General features: G+C 35.0%; 1 protein-coding gene across 1 annotated transcript in view; it reads right to left on the bottom strand.

Annotated features, from left to right (window-relative positions):
- The window catches only part of DIAPH3 (diaphanous related formin 3), a 229,452-nt gene that overhangs the window by 122,086 nt on the left and 92,676 nt on the right, over window positions 1-14,690 (bottom strand). The window contains exons 18-20 of the mRNA XM_042867343.1: window positions 13,560-13,655; window positions 12,432-12,526; window positions 7,594-7,695 (exon numbers count right to left, since the gene is read on the bottom strand). Coding sequence (XP_042723277.1) covers window positions 7,594-7,695; window positions 12,432-12,526; window positions 13,560-13,655 — 293 coding nt within the window. The remainder of the gene's footprint in view (window positions 1-7,593; window positions 7,696-12,431; window positions 12,527-13,559; window positions 13,656-14,690) is intronic.

The following is a 14,690-nucleotide window of genomic DNA, read 5'->3' on the forward strand; positions in this document are numbered from 1 at the left end:
AGACAGCTGCCGACCTCCATATCTCCCACCAGACTTTCTCTGTTTGTGAACAGCAGGTCTAGCGAGGCAGCTCCTCTCATAGGCTCTCTCACCAGCTACATCAGAAAGTTATCCTCCATAATCCATTCCAGAAACCCTCCTAGACTGCTTCTTCTGCACTGTGTTGTATTCCCAGCATATGTCGGGAAGTTGAAGAACCCCATGAGGACAAGGGCTGGTGATCATGCAGCTTCCGCCAGCTGCTTGTAGAACTCATCATCTGTCTCTTCATCCTGGTTCAGTGGTCTGTAGCAGATGCCCACCAGGAAATCCGCCTTGTCAGCCCTTCTCCTGATCTTTACCCATAGGGATTCAACCTTATCATCCCCAGCCTCAAGCTCAATAGCATCAAAGCACTCCCTAATGTAGAGAGCCAAACTGCCAGCCCTTCTTCTTTGCCTATTCTTCTTGAAGAGTTTGTGGTCAGTCATTGCAGCACTCCAGTCATGGGAGCATTCCCACCATGTTTCCAATGGCATCTAAGTCACAGTTAGCCTGCTGCCCAATGGCTTCCAACTCTTCCCATTTGTTGCCCATGCTGTGTGCATTGGTGTAGATGCTCTTCAGCTAATCCCATTACCGCTCCCCAGGTCAGGATTAATAAAGCTAACTAGTAACTACTGAATCAATTTAACTGAAAACTCAAGATTGATATTGCTAAACAGCAGTCTAATTAAACTGTCTACTTGATTACGTCCAAAATTAGGAAAAAAAAAAAAATTCTGTGAACTTCTCAGAAAAGAACTATCTAAAAAACAAGTCAATGCCACTACATGTTTTAAGTCCTAAAGCAATGAAATACTTATCCTGTCATTGGGTACCGCATCAAAAAGGAAAAAATAAAAAATGAAAAAAATAACAACAGAAAACAGCCAACCACATAGGTGACCAAATAGATGAAATAACATCCCTCTCAGACAGGTTTTGTCCCATAAGTGTATACTATGTGACTACTCATACAACTACTTATTTTCAAACACAAAACCCAGACTTCACCATTTTCGAGTTTTACAGAATAAATTATCCAGTAATCAGAATTAATGAAACCTCCAAGAAAATTAGTCACGCTGAGCAAACCCAGTACAAAATATGAACTACAGTAAAACTATATGCAATTAACTATTTAAATTTTGGCAAGCACAACCCTACTTTATGAAACACTTGATAACTGAAATACAGCATTCAAAATCAGGTTAAGATAACACTGTAAAGCTAAGTTAAAGGACTTAATAAATGAGCAGATTTAACAGAGTTTTCATGAAATAGTTCATGAAAGTGTGCAAGTAAAAAATAAAATAATAATAACAAAAAAACCCTCCAAAAACTTCCACAGCAATATGTGATAATATCTATGTTCTGAAACAGCACTCTGAAACACGTGAAAGAACACACAGAAAAATAGTTTATCTAAAGAAAACCTACAGTCTGGAAGAGAAGATAAGGGTAGTAAAGGATTTATTTTACACTTACTGCTGAATGAACAGAAAACATAAAAGTGCAAAACAACTTAAAAAGAAGAGGGTAATTGTAGAAATCAAAAAAGCGACCCATACAGTCACCACACACACACAAAAAAAGAAAAATAAAGAAGAACCTGAACTGCTTAGAGTCGTGCCCTCAATGTCGTTAAGCCAACAACAAAAGTTAATTAACTCAAGTTGAAATAAAACCCACAATACTCTAACAATCATAACATGCCAGAATCTTAGTAGGTGTCAAGCTGTTTCTTTCAGAGTAACAAATCTTTACTTTGAATTCAAGGTCAGGAGGATAAAACAGGGTTTGCATTATAAAAAATTTATTATCACACAAGTAGTGATTATCAGTTCATTCACTATTTAGACTGCTCCTTGAGAAGCACGTGGTTTAGTCTCTCCCTTGAATAAATTAACATGTCATATCTGAATTTTCAGAAATATGACTACAAGACTCTGCTCACATAAAAGATAAAATTGGAAGTATTCTATTTCATTTATAATTCTCCTTGCTCGAAAAGAAAAACGAAAAACGAAGTGCAACAATTTATCTTTGTGTCAACAGCGGTTCTTAAAGAAACAAATGAGAGTTTTCAGCCTGCTCCCCAGACAAAATAAAAGATTTAAGGGAGCTTGACGTAGATTAGAGAATCTTGATGATAAAAATCAAATGTCTAAGATACCATTCTAAGGTGTGAAAAAAAGTAACATATCCAAATGTATTTTCTGTAGCTTGATCTCTGAAGTAAGCTTCAGGAGATGTGCAGAAGGTGGCACACTAGAAAAATTATGCCTAATAATCTTCTTTTGTTTCTGTGCACAACTAGGGGAAGTAAACACTTGCGTTCTTCAATGGGAGTATCTGGTTGTTCACTCAAAACAGAAAATCCACAAACAAATGCAAGAAAACTTGACCTATAGGTCTACTGTTCTAGCTCTTCCCATTAGATGGGATTGAGAAAACATTTGGTAGATCTAAGTAATAACAGTTAATATGTCTACCAATAATGCATTTTGTTAAGCAGTACAAATCAATCAATGTCCTACAAAAGATCATTTCAAATTTATTCATACTTGAACATAAGCACATTTCAAAAAGAAAGCAATTGCCCATTGCAATTATATTAATGATTACTTTAAAACTTAAAAAAAAAAAATTGAATTAACTTGCAGGAGCCTTTCAAAATACATCCCTGTTTGCAAAAAATCCTCAAATAGCGAGCGTTGAAAGGGGAGTAGTCAAAGATGTAGTGTTACTGAACTACATAACACAAACATATAAGAGCACATTCACCTTTCAGAAACACAAGTAGAAGACAGTTGGATCTTATTGATGATCTATCTTGATACCAGAAAGGTTCACTGATAATTAATCAGACGTGTTTTAAGTTGTCAGCTAAAGTACCATTTTAGACAAAACTGTTCGGGATAGGCAACTGCATAGTTGTACAACATTGTGGACACTCTGAACACTGCAGAGAAAATAACGTGGTATTAAAATAATTTCTGATAAATACTCCAATAATACCGGAGACTTTCTGAACCAACTAAAATCAGACTAGTCTTTAAAATGCAAATTAGCTCTCATTATTTATGTTATTCTAACGACAGCAAAAATTGCAAACTAAACATGCTTTTGCCTCCAGTAAGCAATGTCCTCTTTTCATGCTGACAGGTAACCATAAGAACTGATGCAGGGTCTCCTGACCACTTGGAAAACACTAACTCACTGTAAATTTCAGATTTACTACTGCTGTCAGTATGCCTAACTGTAGTAAATTTGGAATGTTTAAAGAACCAAAGGCAGACTTCTCAGTAGACTTAGGTTGAAAACATTAAAAAAAAAAAAAAAAAAAAAAAAAAAAAAAAGCCAATCAAGCTTTAACCTATGTGGAATTAACTTTTAAATGTCTTTTTTTCTTTTTTAAAATCAGTAGTTATTCTTGATAAAAATGGAGAAAACATTTGCTACTTAACTTTTAATTTTACTAATTCAATGAAAATGTATAAACTAGCATGTCATTGTCCTGTTTCTTCAACAAATCAATTACAAATATATTACTGTTGAAATTATTTGGCATGGTCAAACAGATGTTTATACCTTAACCAAATGAATCTGTAGTTAAATTTACTGGTACAAATCCATCTCTACTAGCATTTTTTCCATAATTTGTAAGACTCAAAGCTGCTCAAGTTTAGATGCATGCTTTTCTCTTATCATCCTGGCAGACATGGTTTGTAACAAGGTTATCAGAGAGCAGCATCATGCTCCAGCAAAGAACATTTGAATTTCTCTCAGTAACATTGATATGTATGAACTTCTCTGCTACATAATCAGCCTACCCTTTCAATTTTCTAATATCAAATTTAAAGGAAGCCATGAACTTTTAATACTGAGCAAAAGTGAAGCATGTAGCAAGCTGAATGCTAGAACAGATGCTAGTTCTTTACATATATATATATACACACACACAGTATGTCCACATTTATTAAGAAAAAGTAAAGTTTCATGTTTACATAAAAATTAAACAAAAAATAAAAATTAAAAAAAAAATGTTTACAGAATGAGGGTGAAGGACAGGACAAGAGAAAGGCCCCACAGTAAAAGATGAGAAAAGGGTTTCACAGGGACTGAGGATAGGGGAATTTAGAGATAGTTCACAGAAGCAAATATGTGGAGGTTGTTAGAAGAGTGGGGATAGCAGACGCTGGGTCTGGGACAATGAGGGAGATGGAGGCCATAAAGATAAGAGTTTGAGAACAGCCTGAGGACATCTGGCAGTGAGAGGATTAGATGTCAATCTATCATCTAGATGATGGCAAGCAAAAACCAGTCTGGGGGCTTCCCCTCCCGCAAGTCAGAAGCCTGCAGCGAGGAAGACCACAAGCCTTCACAAGGAAGACTGATTCTTCATCCCACAACCCACTACACACGCACATGGGTGGAGGGTCTGCATGCTAATGGACTCTCAGGAATGTAATGAATATGCATCCAAATTCCTGGAAAACAATTGATTATGTATTAGTTCAGCTTATATCTGCTTATATCTTTTATATCTGACCTCATTGTTCTCTATAACTTCCTGAAGGGAGGTTGCAGTGAGCTGGGGGTCGGCCTCTTCTCTCGTGTCATTAGTGATAGGACCAGAGGGAATGGTTTCAAGCTACGGCAGGGGAGATTCAGGCTGGACATGAGGAAGTATTACTTTTCAGAAAGGGTGGTCAGGCACTGGAGTGGGCTGCCCAGAGAGGTGGTGGAGTCACCGAGCCTGGGGGTGTTCAAGGAATGTTTAGATTTTGTGTTGAGGGATGTTGAGGAACATGGTTTAGTGCGAACGATTGGTGATAGGCGGATGGTTGGACTGGATGATCTTGTAGGTCTTTTCCACGCTTGGTGATTCTGTGATTCTGTGACTGATAATTTAACTGCACTGATCTGCCTAGTGGACTTTCATTGACAGACTATTGCCATACCACCATTCAGGTATTGCTGCAGAAAGGGTGGTCAGGCACTGGAATGGACTGCCCAGGGAGGTGGTGGAGTCACCGACCCTGGGGGTGTTCAAGGAAAGGCTGGATGTTGTGTTGAGGGACATGGTTTAGTGGGAGCTATTGGGAATAGGTGAATGGTTGGACTGGATGATCTTTTAGGTCTTTTCCAACCTTGGTGACTCTATGATTCTATGCTTTTTCCTCACGGTGTGCAAATTAGGAGGATCTATCCCCCTTGCACCCAGCATATGCGCACTGCTGAAGTAAACTGCTCTATATCCTTAATCTGGTTATAGAGTTTGATTTCCGCATGTCAGGGGTGCAATTCTGACCAGCACAGAAAGACTTAGCTTCTGTGGCACAAAAACAACAACAACAAAAAAAAACTGAGCTAGAAAATGTCCTTCTAACATATCCCATTATTAGCTTCCTTCTCTTGGCTTATGATGCTCATCAGTGTGTCATCTCAATGTTTACATGGACCACATTCATGCCAAAAGATGATGGCATGCTTAAAAGTGAAAGAGTGTTTTGTTGTTTATTTTTTTCCTGTATCATGGTCATTCTAATAACATTTTACCCTCCATTTTGTCATTAATCAACTCCTCTGAAAATATTGCAAAATTTACATCAAATGAGCCTCTACCATCAGAATTTATATAGATACAGAAATTTCACTGAAATTTCTGTTTCATTAAATTTCACTAAATTTATTATTTAAATTTTCAGTTTGAGAATCCAAACCAAACTTGGTATGTCTGGCTTCTAATTACATTGTTTTTCTTAACATGAAGATTATTATTCCAGGTCAAAAAAGGAGTTTAGGAAATCCACAATGTACCTGTAGTCCAGATGTTCTAAAATTTAGGTACAAATAGTTGATATTCACACAGATAACTGCCAACAAAAAGTATCTATTGTTATGACATGATACTCCTTTTCCCAAATCCAGAGATACATCTAAAAGTAATACTTCCTCTCCTTGAAATCCTCCTGGATGAAGCTGACAGTGATCATCTTAGCTTGAAACATGACGAATGGACAAGGAAAATCAGAGACCTATATGGATGTGTGCATCTGGGAAAAGAAATTGCTCTGTATTTGTTAGGACAAAATCTGTAATATTTATGAATTATGGGCTATATACATGATATTCCAAAACTGTATTTATCAACCACCACCAATGAACCAACAATGTTTCCTTTTCTTGTCAGCCTGGGAGATGTTATAAACATATCTTCCCACTGGGAATGGAAAAAGTGACTGTAATAATTCTTGATTGCACGTACTATAAAATATAGGAGGAAAGATGCAGAATAGTTTAACATGATGATATCAATGGTATTTTATTCTCGTTTACATGGAGAATAGAAAGAAAAAACATCAGTGTGTATCAAGTTTATACGGGAAGGTTTGGGGGCAGGGCACAAGGGAGCGCTGCAGAGATTAGCATCTTTGAGAACAGCCCAGAAGCTGCCCCATGTAAGACTGGAACCAGCTCCAGCCAGTTCCAAAAGGAATCCATCACTGGCCAGGGCAGAGCTACTGAGAAAGGAAAAAAATTATGTACAACAGCAGCCCACAGTGCAGAAGGTAGATGTGGCCTGAAAGAGCACACAACCCATGGAGAGCTCCCACAGGAGTAGCCCCAGACCAGAGCTGCAGCCATGGAGTCGGTCTGACAAAAGTTGCAGACCCAAGGGGATTCATGATTGAGAAGTCCATTCCTGATGTACTGCACAACCCCCATGGTACAGACCCATGTTGCAGCAGTTCTTGAAGAGCTACAGTCTGTGGGAAGCCCACATCAGTCTATTTTGGGAAGGACAGCATCTCATGGGAAGAAACCCATGCTGGAGAAGGGTAGAGAGTGACCATGAAGGAACAGCAGAGATAAAGCATTCTGGATTGACCGCAGCATCCATTTCCCATCATTTCCCATTCCCCTGCAGCACCCAGGGAGAAGAGTTAGAAGAAATTGTATGGGGGGATGTTTGCTTCTAGTTCCTGCTACTCTAGTCTGTCTGTTGGCAATAAATAACATTAATCTCTCTACCTTGTTTTGCTCATGGTGGTAAATGATGAGTGATCTCTTTCTCTTTATCTCAACCTGTAAGCTTTCTTTTCATTGTACTTACTCTCCCTGTTCTTTTACAGATGAGGAGTGAGAGAGAAGCACAAAGGAGCTTGGCTGCTTATCACACTGAAAACCACAAAATGCAGAAAATTTCACTCATAACAATAATATCATTGATAATGATTTATCAGTGCAAATAAAGGTCAAGTCAAACAATTTTAAGTACTGAAATCCAAAAATGGCTCCTTATCTCCCAGTGCCACAGGAAATAAAATTTTTCTGTTTGTTTAGTCTTAACTAAATTACATTCTTAACAAAAGAGGACATAACAATCAGGCCTTCCACATCCATGCATATGTCCCTTGAAAGTCCAATTAAAAAGCAGCAACTACAGTCTGCTCTTAATATGCAACCTCTTCACATTTAGGAAGAAGCTGGTAATGCTTCTATATCAGTATAATAAAATTGTTTTTCAGGCAAGAAAAGAAAAGAAACACTAGTAGAACTCACCACAACTCCAAACTGCTCTGGCTCAGATAAATTATTGTACTCATTCTTGAACTTTGACAATGCATTCAGTTGTTCTTGCTCTGGAAGATGTTTTATTAAATTCTATCAAGAAAAAGAAAGTAGATTTAGAAATCTCAGATTCTGCATTGCTTATATAATTGCATGTAAGCAGTATTACTTATGTTTTATTAACATAAATTCCAAAGATAACACTGCTGTACCAAGGTTGGTAGAATGTAAACAGGTAACATACAAATTGACGTAACAAAGTGTAGAAAGCAAGTGACTACCATCAGCTGCTGTTTCCATCAATGTATATGTTTCTGTAGCCTTTTTCCAAAATAGAATTAAAAAAAAAATAAAAATAAAAATAAAGTTATGCAAAGAAAACTAAAGTAAATAGGACAAGGAACAAGTAACACACCTAACTAAAGGATGGCAAAAATCACTAGTGGAAATGGATAGTTTATTTTCTAGTATTTAAAAAAAAAAAAAAAATTTGATTGTAAATTGATGACAGGTAACATCCATATTTACAAAACTTTAAACCCATTAGACACTACTTAGCCTACAGACTTGTGAGAAATAGGATTTCAGAGGTAGGTCTCAGCTTCAGCTAAATTCAAGAGGTCATATTCACTTTCATAAGTGAATGTCATTTCAACACAGAAATCTAAACATGTCACCCTACACCTGATCATCTAAGAAGTCTTCAGATTCCCTGAAGCTTCCTGAGTACTTAGGCACCTATGCTTATATATGGACTTCTGTATTCCACTCTAATTACCAGGTAAGTAGTAGGTAAAGTGAAAATGACTATTCTGAGCAAGTTCTGGAAGACAGCTTCTCAAAGATCCAATTATGCCTAAATTTGACAGCTAGTAGCTCAGTTCTGTCCTTTCCCAAGATGTCTGCTATAACTACTAGGCAATATTCAGGCTATATAACTACTATATTCAGGATTCCTCTATCCAGCTTTCTTACTCATGTCATGAATCCTGTGTTCCTGGTTACACAGAGGCTAAGCTTCCATCATAGTATGAAAACAAGAGAAAGATTGTCTTCTTACTTAAAAAACTCCTTCAACTACTAGGAAGGACAGTATTCTGAACTAAGGATACAATCATTCTAATACCGCATCAGGTCTAGCAATCACAGTTCTCCCACTGCCTATTGCCATATTCTGAAGTTAAATTACTAGACAATACTGTAAAAATACACATTATTTAAGAACTGAAACCCCACTTTTATTCTAAGGACTAAGACAAATGATTTGTTTTACTTCAAGAAAGTAAAGTCTGCAAATAAGGAAAGTTAGAGTTACACTCAATGGCTGAAATACACCAAAGACTAAACAATAGTTATGGAATGAACAGTTTCAATACAGTCCATAATGAGATAAGACTTTTGGTTTAAAAAAAAAAATAGCAGTATTAAAAATGCACAAATTATTATGCTTTAAATAATGCAAAATTAAATTTTATGGATCTGGATGTGTTCAGGCTAATTTACAGCATGACAAATTTATGGCAGTATTATCTATTACAATTGAAAAATATTCTTTGTAAAAACAGACTGCCTTTATTCATTATGGATTAAGATGTCCAGGATTAAATCTATAAAATTCAGCAAACACCAAAAGGGCACAGAGATTCTGAGTGTAAAAAAACACTTTTTAAATTAGGAGTTCATAATCTTATGAACTTATTTCTGTCTTGATATACAAAATTTACATAACCAATTATTACCAATATCTTAACTACAACTCCTTAATTTTTACAGAGATTAAAAGCTCATTTTGATAATATGGTTTTCACACGTAGAAAAACAGATCACAAAACTTCTGAAAAAAAACTGTCAAGTGCTATATGAATGTTTTCAATATTGAACACCAGAAAAAAGCCTGAAGTAGTGATTGGTATCAGAGAAGCTGTGTAATGTTCACATAATGTTTTAGAATTGCTAGTGATAAAAATACAGTTTGAATATCAGAGAATAAACGGGAGATATAATTTTGACTAATTCACAAAAAACATCCCAATAGTTGGTCAATGACTATTTGGATCACAGCATAAAATTCAGAGTTCTTATGGCTTTCAAAACTAGATTTAATTTCTTACAGGAAGATGGAGGAAATTGGAATAAAGAGACACGAATGACACATACATATTACTTCTATATAACGAAAAGGTTATGATTAAGGAAAAGTATCCAACCTCAAGAACAGTGATGTACTGGACAATATTTACAGCTAGACAATCAGAAATGAATGATAAGAAATTTCTGAATAGAAGAAGAATGAAAATATTTGATGTATTTTATAAATAAATAAAAACAGCCGCATGCTTGTAAACATATGTATGCTTTTGCTTTTCTCAGAATCACGAAATGCACAGAACTACATTTTCATTGGATGTCCAAAAGCCATATTTGTGAAGGTTTGTAAAGGCAGAACAGAGACATACAGACGGGTATTATCATTTATTTAGTAACCCTGGCATATATAAAGGTGACTACTAGGATTTTTAAGGTAATGAGGCACAAGAGTCAACCACTTTCAAAGGAAGAGAGCTGTCTAAGTGCTTTTTGAAGTTTAAACTCGGATGACATTGTTTTCAAACTTATTACAAAACCATTTTATCCAGAAACAAGAAACCTGGATAAAGCCACTTGAAAAAAAATGATTACACACAAGCTTGCAAGGTAAATTTGGAGTCTAAGCCTTGTTAAGAAAAAAGGACAAGGCAGTCCTTTTATCAGCAGAGAGGCAGCCTGACAAGATGGTGATTGACATGAAAGTGCGTATGAAGCAAAAGTGTTTAACTGAAATCCTCCATGTGGGAAAAAAAATGGCACCTAGTGACATTCTTCAATGATTGGTGAATGTTTATGGAGACCAAACAGTGGACATTAGTACAGTGAAAGTTTGACTGCATTGGCAACATTTTCCTAGCAATGACACCATCATAGCAGATGTGAAGCAGTAAGTCACCTCAGCTGGTGCATTTTATAAGTGCAGCATGCAGGCACTTTTTCATTGCTAGTAAAAATGCATAGTTACTGGTGGTGACAATGATGGAAACTAATGTGTCATAGCTGAGAATTTGCTCCATCAAATATTATTGTTGAGTTCTTCGTATTTGTTATAGTTTCTATGGAAATAAATAGTAGACATCACCTTCAGAGCAGTCTTTATACAAAGACAGCTTACTGAATATGCTTTTTTAACTTACCCTACTGTTAATATTAAAAATAAATAAATAAATAAATAAATTAACAATTTAAAAAAAAAACAAAACACTTCAACAACAACAAAGCAACAGCATAATATGAAAACAGTATCTGGTACTATTATTAACCATTACTATTATTAACAGAGACTAGAGTAGAGCTTGGTCATGTTAACAATTTTAAAGATAGAGAAAAGTAAGCGTTCCCTATTCCAAGGTACATAGCATTCAAATAGAAATAATACATCACAGGAGAATCAGAGGAAAGTAAACAATTCTCTGTGAAAGTATATTTTCTTCTTAACTTGTCACAGTTGATTAAATGATTGCTACATGTTCACATAGAAGAATGTCTTTAATTAACAAGCCATTAATGGGCTGATCTATTTCCCTAAACCCCAAGGATGCAAAAACCATTTTACTTTCTCTGTAGAGAGAAATTATGAAGATGCCAGTCTTTCATAATATTGATATGTAAGAAAGATAAAGATATTAATATGAAAGAAAGATAATCTTGGTCTAAAGAAGCATCTCTGCAAATCAAATGGAATGTCATCAAGATGACTGGGGGTCATAGCATACAACATAGGGGCATGGCAAATCTGATAGAACTGAGACTGTTCCACTTAAACAAAACAAGCTGCCAGAGAATTTAACATGGTCTTCAGGTACCCCAACTGGAGGGCATAAAGATAGAATAAGGTTTCTCCTAGAGGAGTGCAGCAGAAGGCCAAGGCCACAAGTAGAAAAAAAGAAAAACCCAGCTGAATAATTAAGAAAAAGTTTTTCTCTATAAGAGTAGTTCAACACTGCAAAATGTGTCTAGAAAACTATGGAGTCTCCAACTTTAGTTGGAGTCCAAATCGGAAGGGGAAAAGCCCTGAGCAACTTCCTCTCCCTGACCTGGCTATGACAAGGGATTGGAGCAGATGACCTACAGACCTTTCTTCCAAATGTTTTTTTCCCATGGTTCTAGAATAAAGAGTTTCTACTAAACTTAGTTCTATAGAATTTTTTAGCTTGCCATCTTTTAAATGACACTGTGAAAAGAAAAACATAAGGAATTTTGAGTATCTTTTGTCTCCATACAGAGTCATACACTGAATAAAATAATACAGAAAAGGAAAAAACTACCCAAATAAGCTCTAAGGAAGAGAAGCGGTCACTGTGAATGCCCTAAGGCAAGACTCTGGATTATATCAGCTCTGAGAGAACAGGAAAGAGGAAAGACAAAATAAAAAAATGATATTTTTTGGCCTAGTTTCCAACCAGAAAAATACACCTATGGCACTTGAGCCTGAAATATATATTTTTAATACTAGTAACAAGGAAACAAACAAAATATCATATGCAATTTAAAAATATATAAACAAAATGTCCAGTTAGGTATGAAGAATATGAATACAAAAAACACAGAATATCAACACAGCTACGTTCATTAAAAATAGCTTTGCAAATATAAAAAGAACTAGAATTCACAGAAAAAAAATATTACTGCAGTGATTTACAAGCCAAACATTTTAGGTTTCAGAAGCTTTTTAGGCGCACATAATCTATTTAATGAGAAACTTATCCTGAAATACTGAGATGAAACATAAGTTTCCCTACCTGAATCATGGACTCTGAGAGTAGTGTTTCATCTACTTGCAAAATCATCATTTTAATTTCTTCGTAAGGCACTCGGAAAGATCCAAGGAAAATTGCTAAAATAAAGATTCAACCAACAGTGAAGAACACAAGACAACAACAATCTTTTTTCTACTTGTAGAATATTAGTTAAGCAGGCTATGGCATCTGCAAGTCAACAAGCACTACATAAAGAAATATAGGTAAGAGAAAACAATTTAAAACATATTTTTAATTACTCTTCTCCTATAATTTCAGCCTTTTCCATTTGTTTGGTAAACATAACATTTGGCATTGTGGAAGATAACCAGTGACAAGTCTACTCTCAAGAACAATTGCTGCCACCATATTAGTTTTTGCAGAGATTACAATTGCACATTTTTCTTGACCAGTCTTTCTTGTGCTTTTTCACAGAAGAGCAGCTTGAGAAGATTACAACCAGCAAAACCATAAAGCAGTTAAAAGATCAAAATATTCTAATAAAAACTGTTCATTTCTACAATATAATCAAATAATTTCCTGTTTCAATTCTGCCAGCATTTTGTTACCTATTCACAGAATCACAGAAACACCAAGGTTGGAAAAGACCTACAAGATCATACAGTCCAACCATCCACCTATAACTAATAGTTCTCACTAAACCATGTCCTTCAATGTCCAAAAATTCATTGTAGCACTCCTCCCTGCCAAAACTTTAGCATCCTTTTTTTGTATATTAGTAGGCCTAATTATAGTTTTACTCCTACAAAACTCATGAGAAATGACTATGCATTACAGTCTTTTTTAACTTTTTGGCTAAGGGACAATAATGATTCACGAATACACCGATGATAAAAATAGATACACAGGTATACAGCTGTACCCAATTGTTCAGGCACATAGAGAATAATTTGAGTCTTAAATGAAGGATATTGCTTCGCTGTTTTCTGCTCTTTTTATAAGAACATGTTTAAATTCTTGCACATTTGAGCTTAACACCAATTAGTACACATATAAGCATATTCTCAAACACTGTAAACAAAAAGTGATTGTGAGGCAGTCAAACAAAAGAGAAAAATTTTTATGGAACATTTATGACATTACTTTGTCATAAAAACAGATTCTACTTACACAGATTCTGTGCAATTTTGGGGTCCAAAACTTTTAGTTCTTTGATTCTTTTCTTAATGGATTTCTTTTCTTCAAAATCTTCCTCATCTTTTTTTACTACCAAAGTAAACATAAATATACTTACAGTTAACTTTTGATATTTAGAGAAAAACTGATGAATGCACACTACACTAAATGAAGTCAATTCATAAATAAAAGAACAAAACATTGAACGTGCAGACAAAAATACAATGGTTTTCCACTTTTGCTTGTGTTCTTCAAGTTTCTGTTCCAGTCGAATTTGCCAACATTTTAGCTTTCTAGAATAAGTTTGTTCACTTAATATATAAGTTGAAAGAAGATGCCAGTATTGATTATTGATTACATCTGAAGATATAAACCCAAAAATTAACATGCAATGGCAACACACTTTGGCCAACGTCCAAAGTTATTTAGCTTTGTAACCAGTTTTGTCTAAACACTGATTCACAACAAAATCAATATTGTTTGGAATATAACTGTATAAATACTTACTTATACATACTTATTTTCCTTACCTCCTCTAAAAAAGTTTTTGTTGTTGTTTTTGTTTGTTTTTAGTTTAATATATGTAATCAGCTTCTAAGTAAATATCATAAAGGCAAAGTGTCTGCATAAATATACTATGATTTTGGAAATTCTGTATTGTTCTTTCAGAAAAAAATGCATTGAAAGAGGATCTTCCAAATATTTTTTAAAAAACTGAACATTTCTCATTATTTAAATACTATCATAAAAATTTCACTTAAAATAACAGCAAATGCTTGATAACGTATTACCAGGATAAGAATCATTCCAGCTGTTATGGAAACAAAACAAACAAAAAAAAAAAAAGGACAAAAAAAAAAAAGATTAAAATTACAAAAATCTTTCTTCAAATCTAATCTATGGTGGGGTTTTTTTGTTTTTTAAATTCAACACAGACCTTCACTGTCAAATGTTATTCACTCCCTGTATTACTATTCTTTATCTAATTATTTACAACATTTAATATTTGAAATAAATTTCCAAGCTTTTACAGCATGATTGTCCTAAATTGTTATACATGCTTCAAATATTTGAGTTGAAAATATATGCCCAATTCCTTACAGAATAATAAACTCCAAAATAGAT

Source organism: Lagopus leucura, unplaced genomic scaffold (genome assembly GCF_019238085.1).
Source record: "Lagopus leucura isolate 7727_CA_CO unplaced genomic scaffold, USGS_WTPT01 Super-Scaffold_100001, whole genome shotgun sequence".
Lineage (NCBI taxonomy): Eukaryota > Metazoa > Chordata > Aves > Galliformes > Phasianidae > Lagopus > Lagopus leucura.